The sequence below is a fragment of the Haliotis cracherodii genome, unplaced genomic scaffold (assembly GCF_022045235.1).
Source record: "Haliotis cracherodii isolate W230 unplaced genomic scaffold, xgHalCrac1.p SCAF_2, whole genome shotgun sequence".
NCBI lineage: Eukaryota > Metazoa > Mollusca > Gastropoda > Lepetellida > Haliotidae > Haliotis > Haliotis cracherodii.
The window spans coordinates 54,624,745-54,643,575 of NW_027266275.1; the positions used below are offsets into that span (position 1 = coordinate 54,624,745).

The 18,831-nt window shown below is 39.9% G+C and overlaps 1 protein-coding gene and 1 pseudogene across 1 annotated transcript; one reads left to right on the forward strand and one right to left on the reverse strand.

Annotated features, from left to right (window-relative positions):
* The first annotated feature begins 6,724 nt into the window (after positions 1-6,724).
* Positions 6,725-8,360, forward strand: LOC139467973 (nuclear apoptosis-inducing factor 1-like; annotated as a pseudogene).
* A 146-nt stretch (positions 8,361-8,506) lies between these two features.
* Positions 8,507-10,344, reverse strand: LOC139467682 (putative nuclease HARBI1). Its single transcript, XM_071249199.1, has 3 exons — positions 9,638-10,344; positions 9,010-9,296; positions 8,507-8,704 (listed from the first exon to the last, which is right to left on the reverse strand). Exons 1-3 carry the CDS (start codon positions 10,197-10,199, stop codon positions 8,507-8,509), a joined length of 1,047 nt encoding a protein of 348 aa, XP_071105300.1. The 5' UTR covers positions 10,200-10,344.
* Positions 10,345-18,831: the final 8,487 nt, after the last annotated feature.

The following is an 18,831-nucleotide window of genomic DNA, read 5'->3' on the forward strand; positions in this document are numbered from 1 at the left end:
ACTGTGATAAACTGACATGTTGTCAGTTATTTTTCATCTTCCCGACCTAAGGGAGTTAACTGACTATTAAAGTCCAGTTTCCACCCTTGCCGAACTAGGCTGGAATTCTGGAGTTACATTCTAGCTGAACTAACAAGTCTATGCATAGTCCAATCAAATTCGCCAGTATGATCAAGACATCCGGTTTGTAAACAACATGGATTTCAACACACAGATATCAGTAGACTGCAGAATTTGAAAAGCATTTGTACTGTCAACTGGGCGTTGGCAGACAATGTGCAATTTTTTTCATGTTTCTAATCAAGGTGCTCAAGTGATTTGATGCACTTTGTGGGGTAAGACCTGTTTTATTACAATATAGATCTTGATCATCAATCAAATCGTCTTGACTGGACACCACATTTTTGTTTGAAGCAAATGCAAGTGATATAAGAGGTGGAATCTGATTTGTCAATAGGAGGGATGTAGAAGGGGACATAACTCATGCACCTAGAAATTTCAGCCTGTGGCCAGTTAACACCCTTGCCTCGGGAAGATGGTTAATTTTGTAAATACTACCATATTTTCCTGTTGATGCACATGTTGTTGTAGAAGAGGAGGTAGATATCCTACTTTGTCAACAAGTCTAACAGTTCCAAAGGGAAAACAGTATTGGGATTATTTATATGCATTTGATTTAATTGGATGTTTTGAATGCAGGGAATCTTTAATGTCGTGTTGTCTGTCCTGTGCATGGCATAGTCCTACTTGCAGCTCAAGCCCCGGGTTGTTGAAATGTGACATTGTGTTCCTGTCGGATGGCCTAGTTGTCTGAGGGCGTGCAGAGTTGCATCCCCTAGGTATGCCAGAATCCTATTATTGGCGTCGATTGCATCTGATTCTCAGTCAGCACCGTACCTGTCATGCCATGATATAACTGAAATTCTGTTCAAAGCAGATAAGGGGCGGTTCGATCCCCGGCCGTGCCATACCTAAAGACTGTCAAAGATGGTACTTGTTGTTACCCTGCCTGGCACTCAACACTAGGGGATAAAACAAGGACTGGTTGGCTCGGAGTCAGTATACTATGTCCATCCATGTTAAACTGTAGCATGGTATCTATTCTCAATAGGCTAGCCTTATGAAACCAGCATAAATCTTGACTAGTACAAGCAGCCCATTCCACAAAAAACGCATGCAGGCACGTCCCTTTATATGTGCAATAATCTTGCCCTCTCTAATCCATCATTCTCTTTCAGTTCTTTGGACACAGTAATTTGAACCCCTTGTAGGAATTTGGGGTTGGACTAGGTCCCCAGCACCCTACGCTGGTCGTAAGAGGTGACCTAATGGTTTTGGTGGTCAGGCAAGGGGGCTTGCTTCATTGCATATCATTGTACCTGGCAGCATGGGACGTTGCACATGATAGCAATCACTGGTTTATCTGGTCTGAATAATGCTGAGTGTGGCGTTAACCCAAAAACAAAGCTAATCTAGACCCATTTATTGACAGTCACCACAAGGATCTATTATTCTGTTTTGTTTGTGTGTTGTTTAACACCGCAGATCTAACTTATATAACTGTTCCGAATAATTGTTGATTTTCTAGTTCACTATACTATTGAGCTTCTCTAGAATATAGCATACGCTGGTTGAGTGTACCTTTGTTACAGTCGTAGATACAGACATATGATATGCGACTAGTCTTTGAGAATGTTATAATTATCCTTTGCTAAAAATCTCCTGTCCTGCTAATTGTTTTATGTCAGATCTGACTTGTTTTATCTAAATTTTGATATTTAGAAATGTTCTTTACACGTGGGAGGTGTCACAAGAGTGACCCTTGCTTCGCCTGGGTCCAGCATCAAGGGGGAAATGGTCACTCTGGTGAGTCTGGAAGTGGCTTTTTACCGATGTTTTCTAAGGAGGGAACAGTTTGGGAGATACAGGTTGCATCTCAGAAATAAAACAGAGGCGCACTTTGGGTGAATGGTATATGTTTGAAGTGAGTGAGTGAGTATGGTTTTATGCCGCTTTTAGCAATATTCCAGCAATATCCCGGCGGGGGACACCAGAAATGGGTTTCACGCATTGTACCCATGTCCAGAGGGTCCAGAGGGTCCAGAGAGGAGAGAGGATTTTGATATTTGGACCCCTCCCTTTAAAAATCCAAATTAGTACCGGTATGTAGTAGTATGAATTTGGAAAGGGTCTTGTCGCTTTTATTAGCCATGATGCAAGTGATGATAAATATCACCATGCTTATTCACCAATAAATGTCAAATCAAGCCAACATAACTGGTCCGTCTGTTCCTACGTGTGGTGAGTTATCGCTTGCCTACTGAATGTTGTTCACGAGACAACCCCTCCTGTTATAAGAACTTATGAAATCCCTCTAAGGATACCGCAGTTCACTCTGTTGAGACTTTCTGTGTTGTCGAAAGGTCACTCTCATGAGGCGCCCCCATTAAATTTAAGATTATGAAATATTGTAAAAAAAAAATCTATTTTTCTTTATTACATTGGTCATTTATTCACAAATAATAAAACCAAATATATATTTTTCAGATTTGTTATAACTGGTGCTACCAAAGTAAATACATAGTTATTTTCCCATTTTTGGATATGAATAGAACTTTTACTGAACTCCCTGTGTATGTGCTTATTGAAAGAAATCACTATCTCAGTGTAGTCATGTCAACATCTGTGATATGATTTTAGTATGTTTAGATACCAGTGTGGTTATTTGTACATGTGTTTTATTTTTTTACAGCTAGATTTATCTGATCCTGAAGCTACTCAAATCAAGTCTATGCCTTTATATCTCTGAGGGTTTCACAACCTGGGTCAGATTTGTTTCACTTTGGACAAACAATATATTTGAATAAACAAACTATGGCGTTGATACCTGGTGGTGGAGTAACGGAGGAGTCTTCTCCATCCTACTGCTGTTATCATATTATCATTAAGGTATCAAATGTTGCATATTCTTCATCAGCTTTGTAGTCACTTTGAGTAGAAGGTAGAGCAAGCAGGTATATTCGTTCACAGGCCCTCAATTCTTTACTAAGTCTTTCATTTATTGTCATTTTGCACAATTTAAGGATTTTTTCATAAATGCTTTCAAGAATTTCTGAGCTTTAAAACTCGTGTATTTAATCCAACTTGCTTCATTGGTAAAGGCAACTAATATGATTGCATCCGTATACTGTTACATAACTTCCTAAATAAAAGTGTTTATATTTTAAAATGCAGTTTTTATTTTATTTTATTTTATGTTTTAGATGTTATTCTGTCATTGACTGTAGTTAATCTGTCATGGCTGGTGGGTATTGCAACACACAGCCTTCCAGTCGTGGATGTTCTTTAACAAGTTTGGAGTAGTTTATTAAGTGTAGCCTGTTCTTGATATATCCAGCAGTGGCAGAGGGAGGAATGTTGCCTAAAGCTGTCTAGAATGGGTTTACCCTCACTTTGCCAGCAGCTTGATGTTTTTCAGAAGGGATTAGTGGTTACACCTGACTGAGCGTGCAGGTCCAATTTTTTCCCCGTGTAATTCTATCCGGGGTGTACAACCATGAACTATATCTAGCCTAAGAATGTCAGGTTCAAGTATTACTTGCAACACATTCAACAGTCAATAAATATGTTATATTAACTAAAAAAGGTTTTACATGAAGGTGAACATGGTTCATGATCGGGGGCAACTAATTTGGTGTAGCACCTGTTGTTTTAAGGGATTACCATGCTCCAGTGACCTGGAACCTGTAACAATAGGAACTGGCAAAGTGAGAACACCCCGTATGTCACGTGTCACGTGTATTGGTAGAAAGTATTAACATTACTGAAAAGGGTACTTCTCAGTGTAGCACTGGGTCGTTAATAAACCTATTAGCGGTATTGTGTGTCATCACTTTGTGTAAGAGGGGGTAGGTTTGTGGTTGAAGGTGGTAGGTTACCCCTTGGCATTATTTCATTGCCTTCGAAATTTGCACTTACGAAAACGCTTGTGCATAAGTACATGACACACACATTCAGATAAATGTACAAATATCTCTACCGTGCGGGATAAATAATAACAATGTAAAACTACCAATGAAACACGCTCAAGGTATCTTTAGTTAATATAACAACTTTTACGGCAACACATAACAAATACTGCACCACCAATAAATACGGCAACAATATGACAGCAAATACGGCAACACTGACAACAAATACGACAACACTGACAACACATACGGCAACACTAACGGCAACACTATGACAACACTAACGGCAACACTATGACAACAATTACGACAACACTGACAACAATTACGGGAACACTATGACAACAAATACGACAACACTATGACAACAAATACCTCAACACTTTGGCAACAAATACGACAACACTATGACAACAAATACCTCAACACTTTGGCAACAAATACGGGAACACTATGACAAGACTAACGGCAACACTATGACAACAAATACGACAACACTATGACAACAAATACGACAACACTATAGCAACAAATACGGGAACACTATGACAACCCATACGGCAACACTATGACAACAAGTACGGCTACACATACGGCACCAAATACGGGAACACTATACGGCAACAATTACGGGAACACTATGACAACAAATATGACAACACTATGACAACAAATACGACAACACTTTGGCAACAAATACGGGAACACTACAACAACACTAACGGCAACACTATGACAACAAATACGACAACTTTATGGCAACAAATACGCGAACACTATGACAACACATACGGCAACACTATGAAACAAGTACGGCAACACATACGGAACCAAATACGGGAACACTATGACAACAAGTACGGCAACACTATGACACCAAATACTGCAGCACTGATAACAAACACGGCAACACTGACAACAAATACTGCAACACTGTGATAAATACGGCAACACTATAACAACAAATACGGCAACACTGACAACAAATATGGCAACAATATGATAAATATGGCAACACTATGACAACAAGTACGGCAACACATACGGCACCAAATACGGCAACACTATGACAACAAGTACGGCACCAATATAACACCAAATGCGGCAACACTATAGCAACAAATACGGCAACCATGACAACAAATACGGCAACACTATAACAACAAAAACGGCAACACTATGACAACAAATACGGCAACACTGACAACAAATACGACAACACTATGATAAATACGGCAACACTATAACAACAAATACGGCAGCGCTGACAACAAATACGGCAGCAATATGATAAATACGGCAACACTATAACAAAAAATACGGCAACACTGACAACAAATACGGCAACGATATGATAAATACGGCAACACTATAACAACAAATACGGCAACAATATGATAAATACGGCAACAATATGATAAATACGGCAACACCATAACAACAAATACGGCAACACTGACAACAAATACGGCAACACTATAACAACAAATACGGCAACACTATGGCAACAAATACGGCAACACTGACAACAAATACGGCAACACTATGATAAATACGGCAACACTATAACAGCAAATACGGCAACACTATAACAACAAATACGGCAACACTATGGCAACAAATACGGCAACACTGACAACAAATACGGCAACACTATGATAAATACGGCAACACTATAACAGCAAATACGGCAACACTGACAACAAATACGGCAACAATATGATAAATACGGCAACACCATAACAGCAAATACGGCAACACTGACAATAAATACGGCAACGATATGATAAATACGCCAACACTATAACAACAAATACGCCAACACTGACAACAAATACGGCAACACTAAGATAAATATGGCAACACTATAACAACAAATATGGCAACACTGACAACAATACAGCAACGATATGATAAATACGGCAACACTATAACAACAAATACGGCAACACTGACAACAAATACGGCAACACTAAGATAAATATGAGAACACTGACAACAAATACGGCAACGATATGATAAATACGGCAACACTATAACAACAAATACGGCAACACTATGATAAATATGGCAACACTATAACAACAAATACGGCAACACTGACACCAAATACGGCAACACTATGACACCAAATACGGCAACACATAACAAATACGGCAACAATTTGACTTCAAATATGACAATACTAAGGACATTCGGCAACAATATGACTTCAAATATGGCAATACTAAAGACTTTCGGCAACAATATGACTTTGATATGACAACAATATATTAAAATGTACTCTACATTTAAGCATTTTGAAATCTTAGAGGTAATCAATAAGTGCAATGCGTCAAACATGAAAATTGATCAGCGAATTATTCGCATACGTCTAAAACCTGTATATTAAATATTAAAATTATATCCCTACCCTACCCCCCGTGTCCGTGTTTGCCACACCATACCATTAGCTTCCCGGCTAGACACTCTTAAAGAAAATTCTTTAAGGGACCATATGTTAGTCTAGCGTCCGGCCCGGTTGTTCAGAACCCGGTTATTTTAACGTCAGGTTAACTCCTAACCAACCGTTAAATATTTAACCACACGTTAGTTAACCAGCCGTTAAAATACTGTTGCAGGATCAATAGATAACCATTAGGTTAGCTAACCACTCGGTTAAATTTTAACATCTTGGTTAAAGCACCGATTAGGTTAAATATTATCCCAGAATTCCAAGCGTTAGTACTTCCGTCACTGTGTCGTATCGAATAATGGCCGAAACAGCGTCGATGACTGAGGAAACTCCAAGGAAAATAAGGAAGAAAAGAAACAGGAATTTTTCTGTGGATGAAGAAAATATCATCCAGTCACTGTTGGAGAGTAATTCACAAGTACTTCATGAAAAACTGAGCAGTGAAGTTACCAATAAGAAGAAGTCTGCTATTTGGATGGCTATCACCAAGGCAGTCAACATGAAGGGCGTAGCGCTTCGATCTGTTGATGAGGTGAAGGAGAAATGGAGCAACATGACAAGAAAGGCCAAGAAAACCTTCACGGACTACAGGCTGCAACAGAGGAAGACCGGAGAGGGACCCCCACCATCCTAACCGAGTCAGGCTACTTCTCGAATTATTGAGATAATGCAAGATTCAGCAAGTTTCAGCGGGATATCAGGGGGCTTAGAATCGGAAATTCTTCCAAGTAAGTGCTTTCATAGTAACATATTTCATAAAAGCTGTCAATCTGTGCTGAAAGAAGTGTATATCTATGGAATTTTAGTAAGCCGCCTACTCATTTTCATACGTTCGAAAGTCGTCTGTTTATGTTCACACGGAATATCCCTTTTCTATATTTAGACATGACCTTGAACTTTTTCGAAAGAATGTGTTTGCCTCCCATCTCTACAATATCTGAACAATGCAGCCAACATTGTATGAACTTTTACTATTCACGTGAGATTCACGAGTATTATTATTATATCAACCCAGTCTACGATGCTGTAAACCGTAGAAACGAATATAAGGTTGTTGAACACAATTTCTTGAGCCTCCATCAGGCGACGGAATGTGACGCAATTTCTCTTCTGTGGTGTCAACATCAAGTCCAAATCCTGTTGTTTACGCAAGAGCAGGATATCTGCTGTAACAGTGGATACGTAAAGTAATGCTATTCCAAAAACTTATAACACCCATGACTTGGTCACGTTTATATTTCACAAATTCATCTGATTATTTATGAGCACGCTTCCGCTCCTCCATATGTAGAGGTCAAGGTCAGTAAGGTAAATTATTGTGAAGCGGTAGTAAAATGAATTTAATGAAAATATAATAAAATGAATAATTCAGTTACACACATTAAGACCAAACGAATAGTCAGAGCCATAAAGACACAGTCAAGATAATTTCGGTCTCCTGAAGTTTCAATGAAGTGAATATTCTGTTGATGTTAGTCAACACATTAATAGCCAGTAACATTCATAGTATATTGTCTTTCCCTGGATCAAAAATGATTTAAACAAGAGTAGATCCGTATATAAGTATTCTTAAGCCGTAATCCCTAATAGAAACACAGACAAAACCATAAATATATATATTTATAATTGTTTATTCTTCCAGGTTGTGCTGAACTTCCACCAGTGGCTGATCCTGGGTTGCCAACTGGTACCACAGATCCTACTCCAGCAGCTACAACCTCAACCCCAACATCACAAAGTCCTGAAGTCAGAGCTTCTCAAGAAACAGAGCACAGTGAAGCAGCACCAAGACTTGATGGCGGACGTCCAGCCAGGCAACTCAAGTACAGAAAAGAAAGTACAAAACTCAGTTCTTCAGAAAGAGTCTATCAATTACAGGAAAGAGTTCTATCAGGAGAGCTAGAAAAACAGGAAATGGAAAAAAAGAAACTTAAGCTACAAATTCAACTCCTTGAGCAAATACTGCAACGTGATGATATTGACAATTTCAGTCCATCTCAACTGTTACTTTCTATGATGTAATAAACCTGCAGTTTCATTATCACTATATTTAATTCTTGTGTCCTCTGTTTGTAGTTTATTAGCTGGAGAAGAAGGTATTGGCAATATGATCTCTAATGCCTCTTCCATCATGCCTTCCGCCATATGTGTCCACTGTTGGCTGTTCATCTGGGTTGTCGTTGTCATCTTGTAATGGCTCATTCAGTAATATGGATATATTGTGGAGGACAGCACAGGCAAGGACAATCTGACACCCACGGCTTGGACTCATCCTTATCTGTTGAATAGACAAGAAATGTTTGTGTCAAATACATAAATACAGAATGTCACATTAAAATCTACATTTTAGAAGCAACTTGTTTGCTTCTTTGAATTAGTTATATAATTACTAGTAATTGGATATGTTAGTTAGAATTCTTGGAAAATTATTTGTTTCTGCTATGTGGTTGATGTAAAACGTGAAGCATTGGAACACACAACACCATGACTCCAAACCTTAAAGTGATGAAAAAAATCAAGATTAGATGTAGAAAAGTAAAACATTTGTCAAATTAAGTACACAAATATACTATGCATATTTACCTCAGAATGAAGTACATGAAACCGTCTTTTCCATCGACCAAATGTTCTTTCTATTGTAACTCTTGTAGCACACAAGCTGTCGTTGTATCTCTGCTGAGCATTGCCTTGTGGAGTCATGTACGGGGTTTGGAGAAAAGGCCTGCAAGGATATCCACTGTCTCCCAATAGAAAGCCATCTGATATTGAAGTGTGCGACCTCTCTAAGTATTCACACAAAGTAGAGGTTCTAAATATGTGGCTATCATGAGTTGATCCCGGCCATTTAGCACACACATTCGTAAATTTACCTACAAATAAGACAATAATTTAAAAAAATAAGCAATGTTCGTGATGGATTAATGGATTTTCTATTATAGGCATATATATTATATATATTACAAACTTCTTAAAATGTTCTTAAAATTACAGTCTCTTGACACAGCTTAGAGCTGAAAAGAACTTTAAAAACATCCCTTGCTAGCTGACTAGAATATCTCATTTGTATTTATTAAGAGTAATGAGAGCATTTACGCAAACCTTTCACTATTTATCTAATTCCGAATCTTTTTAATGCGGAATTTTATAGACCCTGGAAGGGAAGCTACTCTAATTGCAAAAAGGGACAGTACTCTAATCTCACAAGACGTACCTTCGTGGTCACACACTGCCTGTACGTTGATACTGTGGTATCCTTTCCGATTAACGTAAGCTGGTTCATCTCGGGTCGGTGCCTGAATACGTATGTGCGTACCATCAATGCAACCTAGGACACTCGGAAAACCACCAAGGGCGAAAAATCCATCTTGAACCTGACGTATGTAGCATTCTTGTGTTGGCCATTTTATGAATTCGTTCTTTCTTTTAACCAAGGCATCAGTCACATCGACTATGACACGTGAAACTGTACTTTTGTCCACTCCCATCGTATCACCAATCACTTGCAGGAAACTACCACTTGCGTAAAAACGGAAAGCTATCATCAGTTGTTGATCGACGTTTAGAGCATGGCTACGTTGTGTAGGGCGCTCCAAATCTTCTCTCAGTATGTTGGCGATGTAGTTGATAGATTCCCGCCCAAATCTGTACCTATCACGAAGTTCACTGTCTGTGTAGTTCATTAATGCAAAATTAACAGCTCGGAATCGCTTCTGTTGTCTCGCATTAACCTCTGGAACCATGAAAGCGGCGCTAGGCCTAACCATGAACGCCATTTTGTTTCAAAGATAACCAAGGTGTTAAGTATTTAACGGAGGTCGGGAGGTGTGTTAACTTTAACGGGTGTTTAACCAGTCGTTAAAGATAACCATGCTTTGGGAAACAACATAACCATTTGGTTAAATTTAACGGAGAGTTAACACTGACTTAACGGCTGGTTAAGAGTTAACCGGGTTCTGAACAACCGGGCCGGTCAGTCACTCTCTATACAGTTAGGAGTCAGTATATTTGGTTCAGTTGTTCTGTGTGCTTAGCGTTTCCTACATACACTGAAAGGCAAAAGAAACGTCATGTGGATGTATCAGATAAATATCTTTCTTTTCAAATGCTTATATATGTAAGTAAAGACATCGGAGAAAGTCAGTGTTTGACCCGCATGAAATTAACAGTCTGGGGAATGTTTTTGCGAATTGTGAATTTGAGGAGGCACCAGAAGACATCACAGCTGGGGGGTTCAAAATCAGTACCTGGTGTGGCCACCATGGGCGTTGACTACACCCATCCATCTCCTGTACATGGAGTGGACTAGCCTGTTGATGAAGGCCATTGGGATATGGGCCCATATCCTCGGGAACGGTACATGCGGTTCTGCTGCAGTTGTCGGCCTAGGGCGTACGTCGTTGAGTCGGCGTTGGATCTCATCCCACAAGTGTTCAATTGGATTCAAATCCGGACTGAGGACAGGCCAAGGCATGATTTGGATGTTGTGCAGCTGGAGGAAGTCCCTGGTGACTCTGGCAGTGTGGGGACGGGCGTTGTCTTGCTGAAAGGTGTGGTTTTGATGACAGGCAAAAAAGGCACGATATGGGATCTCACGACTTGGTCAATGTAGCTGAGAGCTGTGATGCCATTACCCCTGCCTGGACCAATATTCTGAAAGACCACAGATCCCACTCTCTGGTTCAGTCCGATTCCACTCCAAACCATGATGCTTGGGCCGCCCCACGGGTCTCGTTCTATAACACAAGCATCAGCGTAACGTTCGCCCCTCCTTCGCCAGACCCTGACTCTGCCATCCACCGTTGAAACACAGTAGCGACTTTCATCAGTGAAGATGATTCTTCTCCATTGCCGTTGACGCCAATTTTGATGCTGCCTCGCCCATTGCAGTCGGGCCTGTCGGTGACGATCTCTCAGGATGGGTACACGAGCAGGACGGTGGCACGAGATGTTGTTTGCAGTTAGGCGACGTCGGACTTTACGATCACTGATGGCACGCTGGTGGTTGCCAATGGTTTGTCGAACTGTTTCAGTGGACATTCGGAATCGGTTCTGCAGATGTTGGCGTATCATGAACCGATCTTGTCTGGGAGTAGTGACTCTAGGACGACCACTACGCGGTCGGTCGTCGGTGGTCTTGTGGCGATGTTGCAAACGATATATCGTTCTGACGTTGACATTGAATGCATTTGCAACGACCTGTGCACTCTGGCCTGCTTGCAGTCTTCCGATCGCTTGTTGTCTCTCATTTCCTGATAATCTTGGCATGGCTGATGAATCGAAATAACGACAACCAGCCTAACAGTTTTGGGTCTTTTATACCCATACCATCCACGATATGTACGTGCATCATGTTTTTGACAAGACTTTTCCGCAACTGAGTCCCATTGCACTTTTCTAGGCTGCGTTTGGGCAAAGCACTCCATTTTAAACTCAATTGTTAAATGGACTTTAAGGCAACAAAAAGAAGCAGTAAAACGATAAATGAGTTTATTGACCATAGAACATGTAACTGCCAGTGTCTGTTAAGTTTTATCAGCATTTTCAGAAGTGACGTTTCTTTTGCCTTTCAGTGTATATTCAGATTTCCTGGCGACTTTTAAATGAGAAAATATGTCATTTATTTTAGTTTATTGCAGGTATGTATTCTCCGGTCACAGGGTACACGTATCTAAAACTTACAAGCGCACATATCTTAGAATGATAAAACTGACTGTCACATCAGCTCAGCGAATGTATAAGCGGATTTTTTTATATGTTTCTGCATTTAGTCCTGAAGCTCTAGCAGTGGTCTCCGTGTCTAGTTATTTCAAGCGCCGAGTCTACTGTATGGAGTAAACAACCTGCCAAAACCTTTCCTAACGCTTATACCTAATGGACACTTTTGCCTTGGCACATGGCATTCTGGAAACGTACATCTGCGTCCGTTAATAATATGTAGATGCTTTATCCTAAACTGTAGCCTCGTTCTTTCTCTCTATAACATTTGGTTTTGTTGCTGTTGTTGTTTAACGCCGCAATCAGCAATAACACAGCCAAGTGACGTCGTTCTGTACATAATCGTGTCTGGACCAGACAATCCAGTGATTGACATTATGAGCATCATTTTTTGCAATTAGGCTACAATGACAAGCATCAACCATGTCAGCGAGCCTGACCACCCGATCCCGTTAGTCGCCTCTTACGACAAGCATGGTCGCCTTTTACAGCTAGCATGGGTTGCTGAAGACCTATTCTACCTGGATCTTCACGGGTCAATCTTTTAATTAATACCATGAAGTGTGATTTCCTCCAAAGGTTGTGTCTGATTATTTGATAATTTATTGTAATATATATAATGCATATGTGTCTTTATGAAAACAATAAGTTAATCTATAACATGCTGAGAGGGGTGTTTCCTTATAAGGATAAATAAGTCATACTTCATAAATATTAAGGAAAGTATATGTACAGAAATAAGGTAAACTGTAAATTGCCATTGCATAATACTTATCATAATAGATGTCTAACTGCATGTACAAGACTTACGTATTTTAAAGTTTAGACTTAATTCTTTCCCCACGCACAGAATAACCCTAAATAATTTTTTTTAGACTTGGCGAAGTCAGTCTCGCAAATTGCAGAGTTCTTTTACAAGTGGTTATCATGGGAGATAACCCCTCAACCAAGATTTGCGCATTATCCTAACCACACGAAGCGCCCTAAAATCTCCTTCTTTGCATCTCGAGTTGTGTGCAAGGGAGTGTCTATAAGTTGGCTGGATAAGAGGAATGAGGGTCGCAATGGTGTTAAGATACATGAACTGGTAAAACAGAACTAGCAGACGTGGTCCACATTTATCTTAATGATTGAGTGTGTGTTCATATCACCCTGAATGTACGCCTGACATTTCAGTCAAAACATTCAGGTAAAATAAAAAAGATAATTGTATTTCGGTAAAATTACCCCGCCCAGGTATTTAAACAGGCATGCAACTCGACACACCCTCTCCCAGAAGACGATGTTCTGATATGCGAACCATTTCTGTGGAAGAAACCCCATCCTGTTTTAGATCATTTTGTGTGTATCTTATCTTTTCGAAGAAAATAACTCGAGTGTTTCCATATCATGGGCAGAAGAAATCCGTAGCTGTCAATATGTTATCAGTTTCTAGGAAATATTTCTTCTGAAATCAGGCAATTACGTCATAGCGCTTCTTTCATGCCCTCAATGATTGAAATGTTTTGATATAGATTCGCACAGTGGCTGACTGACTTAGATGACACTGTAAACGTAGCACGTTATAAGTTCGAAAAGTTATCGGTTTGGATAAGTTTGTGTTTCCGTGTGATTTCGTAAAGCTATTGGAAGACAAAAAACAAGTTGGTGATGCAGAGTGAATAAAAAACATAGGCATCTTTCTATGAGCCTGGTATCGGTGAAATGTCCGCGGTTAATCACATTGCTGGTTTCTAACACGCTATCAACATTGCATGATTGACGCAACTCATCTACAAACAGACTTTTTTTCAATTTGATATAATTCGTAATGGATGTAGGATATGACACATTTCGAAAAGATAAATTCCAAACATTGTTTTTACGCATCAAGACTCTACCCTTGAGCTAAGAAATATGCTTGTGATATAGAAATGTATTTCAATGTTACGCAGGTCTAATGCTGTAAGACATCAGTTTGCCCCAATTATGATCAATGAACGGTTTGCGGATATAAATCATATTCGTTTAACATTGTACAAGAGACGTTATATTATCTTGATGTTGAGATTTACACAGCTTTGGCTGCCTATTTGAACAATTTGCAGTTGTTTGATGTATCTACATACTTCTGTGATAAATTACAGGGGTGCATAGGTGGCCTCGTCGTCTAAGGCCCCGCAATTCGTTATGCAGAGTTGCGCCCCTTGGTTGTGCAGGAAACCTTTGATCGTGTGTTCGAGGCCAGGTTCGCCTTGATAATGTTTCTAGGATTGTCAGCACCGTGCTCTTGGGTTTCACCGCAGTGCAACACGCACACGACCCCCATCACACGTAGCATGTCGTGATGAAACTGAAATATCTTGGAAACCCAACCCACTCTCTTTATGAAATCACACGGCTTGTTAGAGCTAATGAAATACCGACATAAACAACATTGGCAATATCGGTTAATAACGCCTAATCTGTCGATATGAATTCTAGAAATAACACAAATTTCCCATTAATAGAATACGATAATATTCCTCACATTATCTCGTATATCATGTAAGATTGCCATGGGGCAGGGAATGGCTTCTATGACAGTTCTATAGTAATGTGTTTCTGTCCAATTTAAAATAATCCTTTCGGATCGCCCCAGATAACAAAAAACTATTTTGTAAATATCGGTACATGTAATTTGTACACCTGATAATCTGCTTATGTTGTAATGTCAGCATCGAGTCATACTTAGCTGCTTTAGCTTCTAATTCCCCCGAGTTAATATAGGCGAAATGTGTACTTTTTATTATTTTTTGACACAATTGGTTCTCACAATGTGGATCTTCGACGTGGCTAACGCACGCTTTTGAGGAAAAAGTAGGCTTCCGCGCCGCCCTTATATTGAAGACGAACAAACCACAACTGGATTTTTACACTGATAACCAAGAAGAAGCCTTAAGAATGTCTGTTAAAGATATTTTGGTTTTGCGGTAGCTATGGTTAAACGAGAGAGTGCGATGTAAGTCCGGCTGCCGTGTAGGTTCTGGTTGACCCATGTTGATGATGCAATTGTGAAATGTGTAATATGTTTCATAGGCACCTTGCCTTACCACGTAGGGCACGTGCGCAATATACACACCTGGCAGCCACGTGCACGATGGTGCTATAGGTGACAGCGCCGTGCACGGAGGGCACGTGCACGTGCGCAATATAAACATTTGTATTCTGCGACCAGTGCTAAACAAACAACCTGTATATCAATTGAACCGGAGGATCTGTATAGTTCGTGCAGTCAATAGCAAAAGCAGGGGTGGTAGGTTTGCTCGTGGGATATTGACAAAACACACTAGAGCATGAACTCTACGTGCACTGCGTCACTCTACACCGCTGTCCCTGCTGAATGAAAATAGATTCTTCCGCTGCACGTGGAACGCCAATGTCCCAAAAGGCTGAGCTGCCAATGTTTGTTTAGCAGTACGTACCTGTCAGGGATTCATTTGGCTGTGATCAACGTCAGTGCATCAGCTGCAGTATTCGAGAAAATACGACACCGATATTAGATATAATCTATATCAGATACACTGTAACATTGAGCCTTTAATTATAGATAATCGCTACTCAACAAAATATTTGGCAGTTTTACAGTTAGGTGAGCAAATTATGCAAGCTAATCTTACAAATTTACGTTGTAATGACTGCAGGGAGTCAGGCAATAGCTAAACAACACGCTATACGTGATGGCTGTCGACAGGGGGGATTTAAAGGTGCGTTTTGATTGTGTTTTGTCACATCAGATACAGCCTGCAAAATGTCGCATATCAAATTATTATTGGAAACAGTACACTGTAAACTATTTCTGTTGACGTTATGTTCCCTCAAGCGACTGGGATCAGATTCATAACAGCGAATTTGGTTTTGAATGTTGTTCGTGACAGCAATGCTCAGTTGTATCTTTATGATGTGAGGTGGGGTATTTTCAATATTTAAATACCAGTGCTCTGTAAACAATATGGGATGGTGATGCATTTACTCCCTGGAGTATTTTCAGCAAAATAAAGACACTTATTGGTACAATCGACATTTGATTATGTTCACAGCGTGTTGAATAATAACATGATATAATTGCTATTTATCAACATTTAATGAATATTTATTAAAATTACTGTCATAATCATCATTGATATTGATGTAATGCTCACACACACACGCACACACACACACGCACACACACACACACACACACACACACACAGAGGCTACACCTAAGGCCAGTAAATAAATGTATGAATGAATGAGTAGGATTTTATGCTGCATTCAGAACCGCCCCCCTCCCCACAACACTCACACACACTCCCAACTCAAAACAGAAAAAGAAGAAGAGAAGTGAGCACAGAGTAGGTAATAAAATAATTTAATAATCTCAGATAATAAATTATAAAAAAATACATGCAAATTCATAATAAATACAGTAAATGGATATATTTAAAACACAAAACAAATAATAATAATGTAGATAGGAAATAAGATAAATAATAGTTTGTGCATTAAAACATTCATTTATAGAATGCTTTTACTCCGTTGTGTGAGGCCCAAACCTGAAGATGAAAAGGTCGGCTGCGAACAATTCCATGTCTCCTTAGGAGCATGAGGTGTCTAAGAGCCCCCGAGGCCGTGGCGTAGATCTGTTTCATGCAGTGCGCTATGCATGTCCAATGGGAGTATGGTCAGTAGCAGACCTGCACTAAAGGCGTGTGTGTTTACTCTGTACCGGGAACCAGAGAACGCTTCTGGAATATGTGGAGCGCATGTTTTAGACCAACCGGCGCTAAATGTTTCTGGGTCAAGGGTGTGTTTTATTTCACATTCTGCAAATACACCGTGATCCAGTATAAACACGTGTCTTTGTCCCTGATGCCAGTTAGTTGCAACGCAAGGCAACGAAATCTCCCCGATCAAATATTCAAAACTGATGCGGTTGAATAGGTGCAAACATTGAAAGAACAATATATACACATGTGACGTCCATGGCAGTAAATGATAAATTGTAAGAACATAACCACGTACGTAATAACAATAACAACAACAACAAAACAACAACAATAATAATAACAACAACTCACTCTACAAAAGCCACGGATGACCCCGTGATCTAAAGCGCCACAATTCGCAGTGCAGAGTTGTGCCCCTTTGGCACACCTGGATCAGAAGATCGTTAGTTTGAACACTTGATTCTCCCTGATTATGATCAATGGTTTGTCAAAACTGAAAATATACACAGACAACACCTACTTCACTATTCCACCAAATGTTATTGTCAGACAAAAAAGATCAATATTAATAATCATATTTGTAAAAGTGATCAACGTTGGCCCAGTAGACTGAGACGCCGGAGTTGTTTTCCTGGATGGTGACATTAACCGCCGATCAATGGTTCAAATCCATTACTAAAGCTTAATCTTGGTTCCTTAGAATTCCACTCCTCGGGTAAACATCTCCATCCTGCGACACTCTGGGCATACATCCTACATTAAGCTGACATGTTCACGCCGTGATGTAACTGAAACGATGTTAAAAGTGACGTTAAACCCATCTCACTCACTCACTAATACGATCGGGGGTAGAATAGATCTTCAGCAACCCATGCTTGCCGTAAAAGGCGACTCTGCTTGTCGTAAGATGCGACTAACGGGATCGGGTGGTCAGGCTCACTGACTTGGTTGATGCATGTCATCGCATCCCAATTGCGTGGATCGATGCTCATAATGATCACTGGATTTTCTGGTTCAGACTCGATTATTTACAGACCGCCGTCATTTAACTGGAATATTGATGATTGCGGCGTTAAACAACAAACAAACAAAACAAACACCAATAACTGAATCGTGCATTCATTTGCAAAATTTCTTACCGTCACTTTTACATATATCCGCATATTTAATCACAGCGTGAACACAATTGTCCACTTAAAGAAAAGAGTATTTCACGAACACGCAAGAGGAGTCAGACAATATTTGTTTCACAACACATATATTTTCAGGAATTTCCGCATATACAGGCAAAAATTATTATTATTATCAATTAGTTAAACATGAGGCAAAAATATGTTTTTCACAGGTTTGTTTGCTGGAGCAATTTATGTATTTCCAAAATCCCAGACACCACTCCGTGGAGAACACCCACACTCCCACCATGCACCCCCCATCAAATGGTATGGCCCTTATCTGACGTCAAAACCTTAACACAAGGACTGCCGTTCTCCAATGCAGTTACGCATATCAGGCGTCATGGATGTAGGCCAAAGAGCAAGAAGTTAAATTTTGTATAAACATCAGAAGCTTGAGGCGTGAAACGCATAAACTGATGCGGAGGTTCGGTTAACCTATCTGATGTAGACAGGCCATTTCTTATGTGGATTGACGTAATATATATTTCGAATGTCGGCCGTGTGTTTAGCGTGTGTTTGTTGTTTAACGCAGCGCTAAGCAATATTCCAGCTTTATGACGACGGTCCGTAAATAATCAAGTCTGGACGAGACAATCTAATGATTGACATCATGAGCATCGATCTACGCAGTTGGGATACGTTGACATGCATCAACCAAGTCAGCGAGCCTCACCCAATCCCGAAAGTCGCCTCTTATTGTTGCATGTCATCGTATCCCAATTGCGTGGATCGATGCTCATGGTGTCATTCATTAGATTGTATCGTCCAGACTGGATTAAAAAAAA

Coding starts and splice junctions, on each gene's coding strand:
- LOC139467682 (XM_071249199.1), bottom strand. CDS start 10,199: ATGGCGTTCATGGTTAGGCCTAGCGCCGCTTTCATGGTTCCAGAGGTT. Junction 9,297..9,637: donor GGCAGTGTGTGACCACGAAG/GTACGTCTTGTG, acceptor TCTTATTTGTAG/GTAAATTTACGAATGTGTGT. Junction 8,705..9,009: donor TTCATGTACTTCATTCTGAG/GTAAATATGCAT, acceptor TCTATTCAACAG/ATAAGGATGAGTCCAAGCCG.